Below are 12,869 nucleotides of genomic sequence, written 5' to 3' on the forward strand. Positions count from 1 at the left end.
GGAGATGATTGAGAAAACCCCACAGAGTGATATGAGATTTCTTGTCCTCCATGGTGAGTTGATAGCATCTACCTTTGGCTCTTTAGATAAGGTCGTGGTTGGCAGCTATATGGGGATGCTGCGAATATTCTCTCCACATGCCAGCAAGTCCAGTGAGGAAGTCCCAGCAGATGCTCAGCTTCTTGAAGTCCAACTTCAGAACGCCATCATCCAGGTGGAACTGGGAAAGTTTGTCTCGTAAGTGGACCTCACCCTGGCACATCTGGCTACTCTTAGATCCTGCGCCTAAACTTTGGGCTGTTTAGCTGGGCTGCCAATCTAAAGCCTGGTAGGGTCATAGTTTAGTTGCTGGTTAGAAAACAACAGACCTCTTTGTTGTTTGTGTGGAGTGTTGAACTGAATATTTGCAATAAGAAATGACACAGAACTGATTTTAAGGGGGATTTTTTGTACAAATCTTTTTTTTTTGCCGATTTGAAACAGCAGCAACAGGGACATCTCCTATTGTGCTTTATGTTATTGACATATTATGACTGGTTTAATGTTACCAGCACAGCTGGGAATAAACTACAGACCATACATACACACTCCAGTTGAATGATTAATACGATGGATGATACAAATGACAAAACATGGATGATGATTATGTCTGTTTCTGCTGCTGGTTCAATGGCGTCACTTTGAATCCAGGCTCATTGGTTTTGTTTCTGTGTTGGTTCATCCAGCCTTCTTCGCTGCCCTCTTGTTTGCATGTTAGTGCTTTGTGGGTCAAAGTGGCATTAGCTTAATGTCTCCAGCCAGAAAGAAGCTTTAGACCAAGCACAACTCCACCATAGGTTCTCCCAAGTAAATGATCAAAGAACCAAAGGTAGAGAGGCTGGAGACGAGAAACATTCCATCTTGTGCTAGTTAGGAAATGTAACTTAAGCCAGTTGGAAAATGAAAGCAGAGAGTCAAAGTTGCAACAGTGTGTTTGCTACCAGCAGCTCTCTGTTGTAATCTCCTTCACACATTAGGCCACTTCAGCCAAGAACCTTCCGGGTTAGTTCCCAATGCTCTTTAATTCTGTAAACTGCTACTTTCCTACACACCAATAACTCGTGAAAACACACCAGAAGGAATGAATCTGTAGTATATGCATTTTCCACTGGATTTGACGTTACAGCTCCGATGCTATGTGATCTCTATCCACCCAACTGTGTGTGCGCGTGTGTGTGTGGTTGTGTGAAAGAGGCATGGGAAGAGGCTACAGATCATTCTTTAAATCCTTATAGTCCTCACTGAAGTGCATTACAAGCTGTATAATCTAGCTTCACCTTTAGTATCTGGCCAGAAAAATGCATTCTTCACCCATCATTCACTGTCCCAGTCGACTGTTCCTGGTGAGAGTGGCACATTATATAAAAAGAGCTCAATAACTAGCATCAAATGAGTGTTTTGCATGTATATTTTCTTTTTTTTTTTGGATTTTGACTGTGGTCATGTCTCAGATGTATGTGATAACATTTCTTGGAGATAACTGAAAAAAGTGGGTCTTTTGCACACTGAGACCGTTGTGCTGCTGCCAGCATGCACGGCCTTCCTCTGTAACCACAGAGGAAGGCTCCAGAAATGGAGGGGTTCTGGGACAGCTCTGCAGATTCGCCTCCAAGGCTTCCCACATCATCACTCTAGCAGCCAAGTCCAGCTAAATCAGTCCGCCTGGGGCTCGCCGTGTTTGGTTACCTGTGGTTTTTGGCACAGCATTCTTAGGAGGCCGCCATGCGTCCTGGAAACCAGCCGGGAGCAGGAGCACATTGTAACTAATGTCAGGGTGGACCGCGGTGGGCAGACGGCGAGAGGTTTTGTTTTCAGCACCAACTTGAGCGGTTTTCCGAGGAAGAAAGCAGACCTGTGGGATCCAGAATTTCTACCAACTCATTGGTTCTTTTCTCAATAAACATTACAACAGTGGTTGAAGCTTAGTAGGACAAGCACTGGTACTACATCCATAGAGGGGGCAGATTCATTCCTTGTGGTCTGCGGTAGAGTAAAAATGTGAAACCCTGAGATCAGCATCATTGAGCCCGTCTACTGCACCTCAGCTCTGACCAATGTTAGAAAAATATCCAGCAGCTGTTACAGTAATCAGGTTAGAAGTTAAAATATAGATGGATACCACCCTGGAGAACCAGGGTTCAACCACAGTGGCAGGAAGCGTCTGACCTATTGAGCCAGTGTTCTTCTGGAAAAGCTTCATTCCACACCCTCTATTTCCATCTCAGTTCGTCGCATTAGACGGATCGATGAGAATCAGAAAAGACTGTTTTCAGCTCCTTTCAGAGCAATGAGTGTGATAACATCTGACCTCTGATTCTGAAAACACCTTGAATCTTTTCAGCAGGTTTTTTAATAAGGCTTGTTTGGTTCTGTTTTCAGGTGTTCCGATCTTCTTCACCTGGCTGTCCTTCACCCCAGAAAGTTATCTGTGTTCTCCATTTCAGGTAAAATACAAGCAGAGGCTTAAGGCTTGGCGCTTCTCTTTGTCTTCTTTCACCCGTTGTCTTTCAACCTTCTGTGCTCTCTGTCCAGGAACGGCTGGGAACGTGGAACACGGAGACCAGTACCAGCTCAAGCTGGTTTATGAGCACAATCTGCAGAGAACAGCTTGCAGCATGACACATGGCACCTTTGGGGGAGTCTCAGGTGTGGATTTGAATACCTTATATGGCGAGTTCGTGGTTGCTTCGTGATTTATTTCATGATGGGTTCGCTCAGCTGACACTCGGCTCAAACACACTGTAGTCAGCAGAGGGAATGTTTTACGTCCTGATTTGAAAGCAGTTTCCTCAGTTTCACCTGTCTTGGAGGGGCTTTGATCTTAGAGAGGAGCATCGAGCAATAGTGGGTCCTCACAAATGTGCAAGTGTGACTGAGTGAGAGTGTGTGTTTGAAGCAGCAGTTGGCTGAACAAATACATAAAAGTCCCTGAGAGGAGCAAAGGATGGAAAGAGAGAGAGAGAGAGGTCACCGAGCTGCTCTCTGCAGGCAATTGAGCTTTTGGAAAAACCAAGTAGGGGAAACCCCTCCAGTCCCTGACGTCCAAGAAAAACACACACGCACATGCACACTCACCGATGGGGAAACCCCTGTAAAAGCAGAGAAGTTGGCATTTCTAAATAAAGACAGTATTGTCAAGGTGTGTGTGTGAGAGGAGAGTAGCGGCCACATTCTGTGGCTTGGCTTGATCACTCCGTCCTTCGGAGAAGGCTTGTGTGGGTGCATGCGTCCGCGTGTGCGTTTGATTCATAGAAAGAGCCATGTGAGTTCATTAAACCAAAGTTTTGGCATGTGCTGCCCTCACATGTGTAGTTTATACAGTGAACTTTCATGTTTCCACGTGCTGTACAGACCTTCGATGTCAGGTCAAGTATGATGTGCACAGATGCTGCACACACAGGCGCCTTTGTAGTTTCCTCCATCACGTTTGTTCTGTGACTTAATCTATGAGTTTATGGTTCTCTCAGTTTAAAGTTTAAATTTACTGTTAGAATTGTGGCCTTAGTATTTCTAGGCTTGTGTCTAAATGTAAAATTTCTTTGGTCTATATTAATGTATTTATTTAGCCATTTATTTGTTCTCCATACATTTGTGACTTTTACTTTTCCCAAAGCACTTTTAGAACTCTGAATTATGAAATTCAAGTCCATTTTAATAATGCTTGGTTGCATGTATATGTGACACTGTCCACATATAAATGTGTAGAAATGTGGCACACAGATAATCTGGATTCATAATGTGACAGTTCCCGCTATTACCACTAGGTGACAGTAAAAGTCCTTGAATCTGTCTTTCCATAGAAGAGAAAAAGCCAAAAGTGGTTGTTATTGCAGTGGAGGAGAGTTCCCTCTTTTATACCAGTCTCTCCAGAGACACGTCAGGGTTCAGAGACGGAGCAGACTCAGGATCTGCCAGTCAGTCAGCGTCTACTTCAGCTCCACTCCAGCATATACCAGTAACAGTATTTCCTGCAGCATTTAAATAACTCCTTGGCTTCACTCGTGTGCTTAGTGAACAATATCATAGTATGGGGCAGACAGGGTGAGTGCCTTTGGTCTTTGCGTAATTCATCGTCTTTAGCATTTCTCAGGTTAACTTCATCTTTTGTTCTGTGTTGTCTGAGCTAAACTCAAATAAATGAATCTCTGGTTTATTAAAGATGGAAGCTGCTCACCCTTTGAGCTTTCCTCTCTGTTCTCGCACCCAGTTTACACGGAAAAAGAGCTCATCTCACGCTTGATTGACTAATGGAGAACATTTACACACACTCATAATGGTTTGCAGGCCCACAGAAGAAGTGAGGGGCAGATTCATAAACAAACAGGAAAAGAAATATGTCTCCCAAGAAACATGTGTGCATCTGTTTACTGCTCACATAGGGATGCTCAGAGCCGCTCAGAAGCCAAATGAGGTGTGTGTGTGTTTGGATGTGTTTCTCCAGCAGACAGTGTGTGACAGTGTGTGCTTTTGGACTTGGAAAGTTCTGTGTGTGTGTGTGGGTGCGTACGTGCGTGCGTGCGTGTGCATGTGCGCGTGTCTATAATAACAGCCATTTAGCTGTGCTGTAGGCGCTGTAATAGCAGCCCTGTACTAATACTGCTCTAATAGCTGGGCTGACTTTTGGGTTTGGGTCACATTCAGGCCACACACACACACACACACACACACACACCACACACACACACACACACACACATGCACAGACACCCACACACAGACACACACACAGCATGAACTAAGTTTGTTTGTACTCAAACATACAAACACAAAGATGATCATATACACTCACCGATTCACACGTGTCCACGGGCACACAGACCGGTACAGATGCACACACACGTGCTCTGTGTCACACTTTGCCTGCAGTGTGTCCAGTGTCTGTACAGTGTTGGCTGCTCCCCGTGCTTGTTCAACATGTCTTATTAATGACACTAATGCAGGCTCATTTCCTGCACAGTGTCTGAGCTGCTGCACTCTTATATGAAGCTCTTTGACACATTATACCTGGGCGTGGGTGTGTGAAATTACACTTATACTGCTGCCATTATGGTGCAGCCTGGGTCTCATTTTCAGTTTTTTTTGTACTTTCCTTGTAATTGATGATACAGCAGCTTGTCGGGCTGCTTTAGCACATGTTGTTTTGACCCTTACGTTGCTTTTCAGGGTGAGAAATGACCACCAGATCTCTGACAGGTCACTGAAATGTTTTTCTGGAAGGAAGGTTAACTCCTGAGCTATGTTGCTGTTTTTGGACCTCTGTCAAGACAAAAGAATCTTTAGTTCCATTCTTTATTTTGACTGATCATTTTTTTCTTTATTTGATCAAGTTTGTGTATTTGCAGAAATTTTCCGCTTTAGGACGAGTAACAAACAGATCAGAATCTCACAGAAACACACATCAACAAAGATGTGTTCCATCAAACACACAACAGATACCAAAATTTATATCATGGACATTTAAGCCAGTACATTCTTTTAAGTGTCAGTGGTGGAGCGGTACAAGCAGCTCAAAGTTCTTCTCACTAAAAGAGAAAAGAAAATTTACAAAAGATATAAATAATAATCATCATACCAGTGCAATACCTTCTCCCTTTATGCTACACTCACACATGCAAGGACTGACATGGTCATGTACGATAGTAAACACGACCTGTGTGCTGTGGCTCATTGCCGGGGGTCCGGGGGCTGTCTGAGGAGTGAGAGTCTCCTCCGACAGCCCGAATCATCAGTGCAACACAGATGCTGTAAGTAGGTGTGTGGGAATGTGGGGCTTTTCTGTCTCAGTCCTTGATGATAGCGTGGTATGTATTGCTCTGCGCTGCAGGTGGCTGCCTGCCTGACCTCTAGTTGATGGCAGTGTGAGCTTTAATAGCGTACTGAGGCCTAATTATGCTCCTCTGGTCACACACACTCACTGCTTTATGGGCCTGTGTGCTGTGTGTCTGTGTGCATAATGGCTTTGTCCTCCATCAGGCCTTTGCTTAACACACTCTTGTGAGCATTCACACCCCAGGCCAGGTGTATGTAAGTCTGTAGGTGCTTGTAGAGATATCACACAGGCAGAAATGCCTCATGGCTGAAAGGAAACAGATCACCTGAAGAATTTGGGTGCTGGGTTAGTTCTGAACATATCACAAGTCACTTTTGTCTTTAAATGATCTCTTTTGTGTTTTCTTTCTCGTACAGGTCACCATTCCCTTTGTGTCCAGTCCATGGACGGGATGCTCATGTTCTTTGAGCAGGAAAGCTACTCCTTCGGCAGGTTCCTCCCTGGGTTCCTGCTCCCTGGCCCACTGGTCTACAACCCCAGAACTGACAGCTTCCTCACTGTTTCTTCTGCACGTCAGCTGGAAAGTTACAAGTAAGCCAGAGACAGCGAGTCAGTGAAATCGGTGGTGGCTACCGTACATGCTGTGTGTGAACAGCTTTTCACCAACACCGAGTGTGCTGACACACGCAGCAGGCACAGAAACATCCAGTAATATTTACTGATGCTTAAGGAAGCGTTTGTAATGGATTTATTATGCTTGTTGTTACTAAAGAACCTGTCTGGATGTAGGATAATGGACACACATTCACTTTAATCCAAACACACACTCTTCCTAATACCCCTGGCTCAGACGTGGAGGCTGTAGCGGCATTTTTGCTTCGTTTTAGAAAAGTGATGTTTGATGTCCAAAATGTTGCAACCACCTTGGATTACAGTCCTGGATTTTAGTTGGATTTCAGAGCCGACAGCTTTGATTAAGATCAGCTCGTAGCGCGAGTGCGTAACAGCCAGTGAGAAAACTGTGAGTGGATAAATCAGCAGTAATGTAGTTTTTGGAAATCGGCTGGGTTGGCTCTTTTCCTCCAGGTGCTCAAGGAGAGGAATAAAGTCCTGCCAAGCTTTTTTGTCTGTCAAACTCTTACTGGAAAACGTCTAATGCCGAGGAAGCCAAAAGAAACACAGCAGCGATCAGCGTGAGCTCTCAGCCACTCGCCAGCGGCCCTCTGATTAAAAGTGATAGACCGCAGTTCCAGGGAACAGCAGTTCAGCCCCTTGCTGACTGTCCTGACAGAAGCTATTAAATAAAAGACTCTAAGATGTTTGCTGTGGGATTTGTTAATACTGACCATGTTTTATGCTGCTTTATTTTTTATTTAACGGTCCATCAGTGAAATGTAGACAGGATTGTGTTGTAAGGAAACATTTATTAGTCAATGACTGAATTTAAACTCTGTGCAATATTTCAAGGAACACTTGCGCAGTAAATTCCAAGGCTGTGGTGTTCATAACAAAGACTTTTATCCAGACTTTATCCAGACTTTATTTTCAGTTGAGCGATTGAGCTAAATCATTTTTAATAAAGATATTTTTTCATCTCAAGTCTAAAGGAATGTATTTGAGGTCAAACAGTTTATTCATAAATGAAGAATAACCATAATAATCTTCCTCACATGCACATGTACGTGGCGAGCATTGCGCATTGTCTTTGACCATGACAGTTGAATTAGTATGATGAGCCACTGTGGTAGAAAGAACCAGAAAAAGCAACAGGAAATCAAGTATTAACTCTTAGAGCTTTTACAAATTTTGTGTTAAAAAAATCCTTTGTATTTTGTTGAGGATAAATGACAGGTTGAAGTGTAAGTTCTGTTTAATTTGGACAGCTTAATGAGTCATGAAAGGTGCAACATGTCCATCATGTGAATAAGCTCCCACTGTTGCTCGAGTGTAACGTCTGAGGTGCCAGACAGCTGCAGAATAACAGGAGATTTAATCCAGTGCTCGGGGTGTGTTGGTCTAAGCAGTTGTCTCTCTGTCTCTAATATCCAGGTATGAAACTCTGGCTGTGGCAACAGAGGCTGAGACCCGACAAGATCAGGACCTCTCCGTCAACAGTGGAGGCAAGAGGCTGACGGTACGTCCTGACCCCCGAGCTGAGTGATGCCTGTTATAAAACATAGCATGCAACAACAACAACATTGTGTGTGTGTGTGTGTGTGTGTGTGTGTGTGTGTGTGTGGTGTGTGTGTGTGTGTGTGTGTGTGTGTGTGTGTGTGTGTGTGTGTGTGTGTGTGTGCGTGTACTCCAGCCGGACTGGGTGTTTGTCCTGGGAGAACAGGCCCTTGAGGTGTGTGTACCCTCCTTCTCCCACTCCTCTTCCTTCATTTTTATTCTGGGCGAGAGGAACCTGTATTGTCTCCGTGACAACGGGCAGATTCACTTCATGAAGAAGCTGGAGTTTAATCCGAGCTGCTTCCTGCCTTATGCTTCAGGTAAAACAAGACATTCATTCTTACCCATGTTGCACACTTGGCTAAAAAGGAATATTTAACCTTTATCTGACCTTGATAAAAACCCATCTTTATTTTGTTCCACAATCTTTTTCTGTAGCTCTAATCCTGATCTGGTTAAGGTCTTAACGGTGTGAACGGTCATGCAGAGTTAACTAGTTGGATGTTTAACCCAATGTTAACACACCAACAAACCTAATAGAAGGTAGCAATATTGGTCAGAAAATGAAAAACAGATATTTAAATAGCAATAAATGAAAAGGTAGTTGTGGTCATGAGTGACGCCTTTTCTCTTTCTAGCTTCCTTATTACAGAGTGCAAAGGTCAGACGAGGCCATGATACTTAGTAAGTCCACAGGATCCTGCCCTACCACATGCCCTCAATGTCTCACATTTATTTTAAATAAGAGACATTAAACAGTTACTTTGAATAATGCATAAATAGGTTTGACTTGCTTATTGGTGTAAAAGTGTTGAAATTTGTACACCTCTATAGACTCCGACTTCCTGTTTCACCCAAACAGGAAAACAGAAAGTGTAAGATGGTGATTATCTTTAATGTTTTGATTGCACAGCTGTTTTGTTCCTTCTCTGAAAAAATGACTAATGCTCCTTATACACACAAGAGTCAAGGTTTGGGTTTGTGTGTAATGTTAATCCCACAGTGTAAACAGATCCTCTAATGGTTTCCCGCTTCCACATTTGAGTTTAGAAAGTGCTCCTGAATGACCTCAGAGCTACCTTTAGTCAAAACTATGTATAGTTGTAGCAAAATACACTTGAAATGATCTAATCTCAGTGCAGATTAAGTGTAATAGCCTGGGTGAAAACAGTTATACAACATTGCAGTTTATTTACATTATATATACTGACCTTTTACTCAAGAGTGTCATTTTTCTCTCTGCCAGGCACACTTACTCTGACAGCCAGGGATAACCACTCTCAAAACAGTTTATTCTTTGATTCTAGTAAAAAGCATGAAAACAGCACAACCTCTGCACAGCCTGATTTTTATCTTCACCAGCACAATTAGTGAGCCAGATATGGTTCCACCTCCAGAATTGTGCAGGATTAATGGCTGTGGAACAAATGCTCTGTGACGATTCAAGGAGATAAAGGTGTATCCACACCAGCCTTTTCGTGACCAATAAAAGTGTTTTTCGGTTTGCTCTGCTAAAATATTCTACTGTAAATTTATGAGGTTGAGCTAACTTGCAAAACTTTCAGTAAAAACAAGGCTGCTACAAGTCCACAAATAGTACCGGTAATTATTAATTAAGAGTCAGACTGGCTGACAGAAACAGAAATTTCTGGATTGCAGAATGGAAGAAGATGTCAGTGTAGGAAAGAAAACCTCATTTCCAAACTCCAGTGTGTGTCTGTGTGAACGAGGCTGAGTACCAGCACCTGTACTGATGACTGAAACCTGCCATACTGGGAGTACTGGTACCAGTTGGCCTGCTGATTTATGCTGTACTGTTGAAGGAACCAGTTGTAGCCAATAGGTGACATCCATTTGTATCTCCGGAACAGTCTCATCTTTGATTACCGATACAGTTGTTTCACAACCATTCAATATTTTCCACATTTTGGGAAGCGAGCATGGTGGAAGTGCAGGACACTCCGGAGGGATGAGCTGACGTTTGGGTAAAAACAGTAGCAAAGAGATTGATTTGAGCCTTTATACATAATTAGACTGTAATTATAATACGGTTTCAGCTCTACAGTTTGAAGGTGTGTGTTTGCTTTGAAGTGGCACCAACACACACTCTGTCATTATGACCCCTGTGCTGTACCACCCTGTTCGCCACTGTTACCATATTATAACTCACGTGCTCCTCTCTGCAGTGGCAGTGTGTGTTTGTTTTGCGTGTGGCCATCTCATCAGATCTCTCTAGGTGGTATCTCCACCATTGGTGGGACGGACTGGACATTTGATTGTATGAAATATGAGTAGTTACACATAACTAGTAGTTGTATTTGGTGTTTCTGTGAGGCAGAGCACAAACTGGAGTTCTATATATACCCATAAGGTTGACCTTGAAAATGAAAGATCTAAATGACATAAGTCTGCATGGAAACCAGATGTGAGATGGAAAGTGATGAATTTGTTTTTTCTCATCTGAAAATGCCAAAGCCACCCACCACAAGGCTTATTTCTGTGCTCCACGGTTGGATTTGAGAATTGGAACCTATTTTTACCAGATCTAAAAATTATTAACAAAAAACTTTGCATTTGAAGTAAAGCTTGTGATTTGATGGGAAAGTGGACTCGTGTTAATGTTGTGGAGCATCCTGGTGTGGTGTCGCACAAGTAAATAAAATTAAGCTATGTCTGTATCTGGGCTCCTAATGAGCAATCAAAGGTCACCCAGACTATATTTGAAATTTATACTTTCATAAACATAAACTCGATCAAAACACGATGTTGGAAGGATTCTTTTTGGAAGGACTCTTTCCGTCAATTCCAGTGTAATTATTTATTTGTTATTCGTGTCTATTTTAGTGAGGGACGGCACCACCAATCTGTTGCTATGCAACCACACAAACATGCTGCTTGTTTACCAGGACGTCACCCTAAAGTGGGCAGCCCAGCTACCCTTCGTACCTGTGGCCACACGTCTGGCTAACTTCCCGTAAGTACCTCTCCCACAACAGCCATAAAAAACTATCTATGGACCATTGTCCATGTTTGGTTCATTTTGGGTCTGTTTTAGATTCATTTTGGGTCATTTTGGGTTCATTTTGGGTCCATTTATTCCAGCACCGTCCTGCAGGTATGAATGTTTAGTCCATGATGTGCTTGTGATCAAGACAGATCATCAATTTTGAGGAAAATTGTCACCGACATTTATGCATGTGATATTAACAACACAGGTAGACACACACACACACACACACACACACACACACACACACACACGTGTTGTTATGTGCTTATCAGCTTGTGAAATGCACTGACATTCAACAGGAAATGAGCTGAAAATGTCTTCCAGCTGTTGAATCAGGACTGTGTGTCCCTGTGTGTGTGTGTGTGTGTGTGTGTGTGTGTGTGTGTGTTAGATGCAGGAGGTAATGTGTATGTCTTGTTAGATGTTTGATTTGATTGTGAGGCTAGAGTGTTGTTTTAACACACTTGATAGCCATTGTCATCATGTTGGTGGTACTCTATACACACGCAGTATAAATGCTTATTAAGACTCTCACACACATAAATCAATATTATATAAAATATAAATAATGCTTCCATGAACCATTTCTGATGCCGTTTTAATTTTCATCTACGGTATATATTATTGTGTATAGTTTTTATTACTTGATGTTGGAGCAGATTTGTGTGGCTTTGAGGATGAAGTGACATGTTTGATGATTAAATATCATCCTAACAATTCTGTCTTCTCCCTTTTGACTGATCAGGGAGCTGAAAGGAGTTGTAACCAGCCTCAGCTCAGATGGCCACCTCCTCTGCTCCTACATGGGCACTGACCCGTCCTTTTTCTCCACACCCAAAGTGGATGCCAGGGAGGCCGATTATGAGCAGGTGGAAGCTGAGATGAAAAGGCTGCAGAAGTTAATCAGAGAAGCCACCAGGACACAAGGTAGTATAGCTGCTGCTGATTCCCTGACAGGTTATGAGACTAGATTGGGGATGCCCATTGTGACACATGAACTCATTTCCCAGGTCATAGTTTTTATACAGTAGCTGGTTTATGGTGCAGTGATTGTCTCGGTCTTCTGCTGTGATTTCAGACATCCTGCCTAAATCCATGACTGATGAGGACCTTACTGTTAAAGTGGCCGTGTCCTCCAGCATGGACGACCCATCGGTAAACAGGATTTCATGGGTGTCCTTTAGTAGTGATTCTGCAAAAGATGATTTAATCATTTTCTTTCTTTTCTTTTTGGCGCAGCAAGCTCTGATTCCTGACATTGACGGGCTGCTCATCCCTTCAATAACTGTCCAGGTGAATGTCCTCTGCTCTTCTCATCTCTGTTTTTGACTATTTTTGTAACACAATTCTCTCTCTCCAGGTGAAGCTGAAGGCCAATTCTGTTATACAGACTTCAAAGTTAACTGTCAGCATCCAGCCACCACTGGCTGTGACTCAGGACCAGTTTATCCTTGAGCCCATGGGTCAGTCTCTGCATTTACTTTTTATTACACTTCTTTAATCACATAACATTGAATTATGGTACTATTGATTTTAGTGTCTTTCTGACACCATGTCAGGCTGGTCTGTCTGCTTTATTCTACAATATGCAGCTATCAGTGACATGTGGAGAGGGTCATGGCTCAGTCAGAGTCAACTTTACAAGTATGAGTCCAACAGAGTAGATTATTCACCATTTAGACTGCCTATAGATATGGAGCAGGACAGATAATGCTGCTCTCACAGTTTGCTCCTGTGGTCTGAACCGGGAGTGGAAAAGTTTAATTTAGGGCTTTTTTCATACATCACTTTAAGCTTTAATCATGGTTTGGAAAGAAAAATCTAGTGAGTCACGAGTGGCTTCATCATCATACATTCTCTCTAAAGACAAAAGCCCTT

At 42.9% G+C, this 12,869-nt stretch overlaps 2 protein-coding genes across 2 annotated transcripts in view; one reads left to right on the forward strand and one right to left on the reverse strand.

Annotated features, from left to right (window-relative positions):
• tmod4 (tropomodulin 4 (muscle)) overlaps positions 1-12,869 on the reverse strand; it is a 291,784-nt gene that overhangs the window by 238,836 nt on the left and 40,079 nt on the right. The gene's annotated exons all lie outside the window — the stretch shown is intronic.
• The window catches only part of bbs9 (Bardet-Biedl syndrome 9), a 72,670-nt gene that overhangs the window by 1,771 nt on the left and 58,030 nt on the right, over positions 1-12,869 (forward strand). Inside the window, 11 exon segments of the mRNA XM_057044512.1 lie at positions 87-237; positions 2,419-2,483; positions 2,572-2,685; positions 6,226-6,400; positions 7,859-7,943; positions 8,118-8,301; positions 10,826-10,955; positions 11,737-11,918; positions 12,070-12,146; positions 12,231-12,284; positions 12,352-12,454. Of these exon segments, the coding sequence (XP_056900492.1) occupies positions 87-237; positions 2,419-2,483; positions 2,572-2,685; positions 6,226-6,400; positions 7,859-7,943; positions 8,118-8,301; positions 10,826-10,955; positions 11,737-11,918; positions 12,070-12,146; positions 12,231-12,284; positions 12,352-12,454 (1,320 nt within the window).

This window comes from Takifugu flavidus, chromosome 10 (genome assembly GCF_003711565.1).
Source record: "Takifugu flavidus isolate HTHZ2018 chromosome 10, ASM371156v2, whole genome shotgun sequence".
NCBI lineage: Eukaryota > Metazoa > Chordata > Actinopteri > Tetraodontiformes > Tetraodontidae > Takifugu > Takifugu flavidus.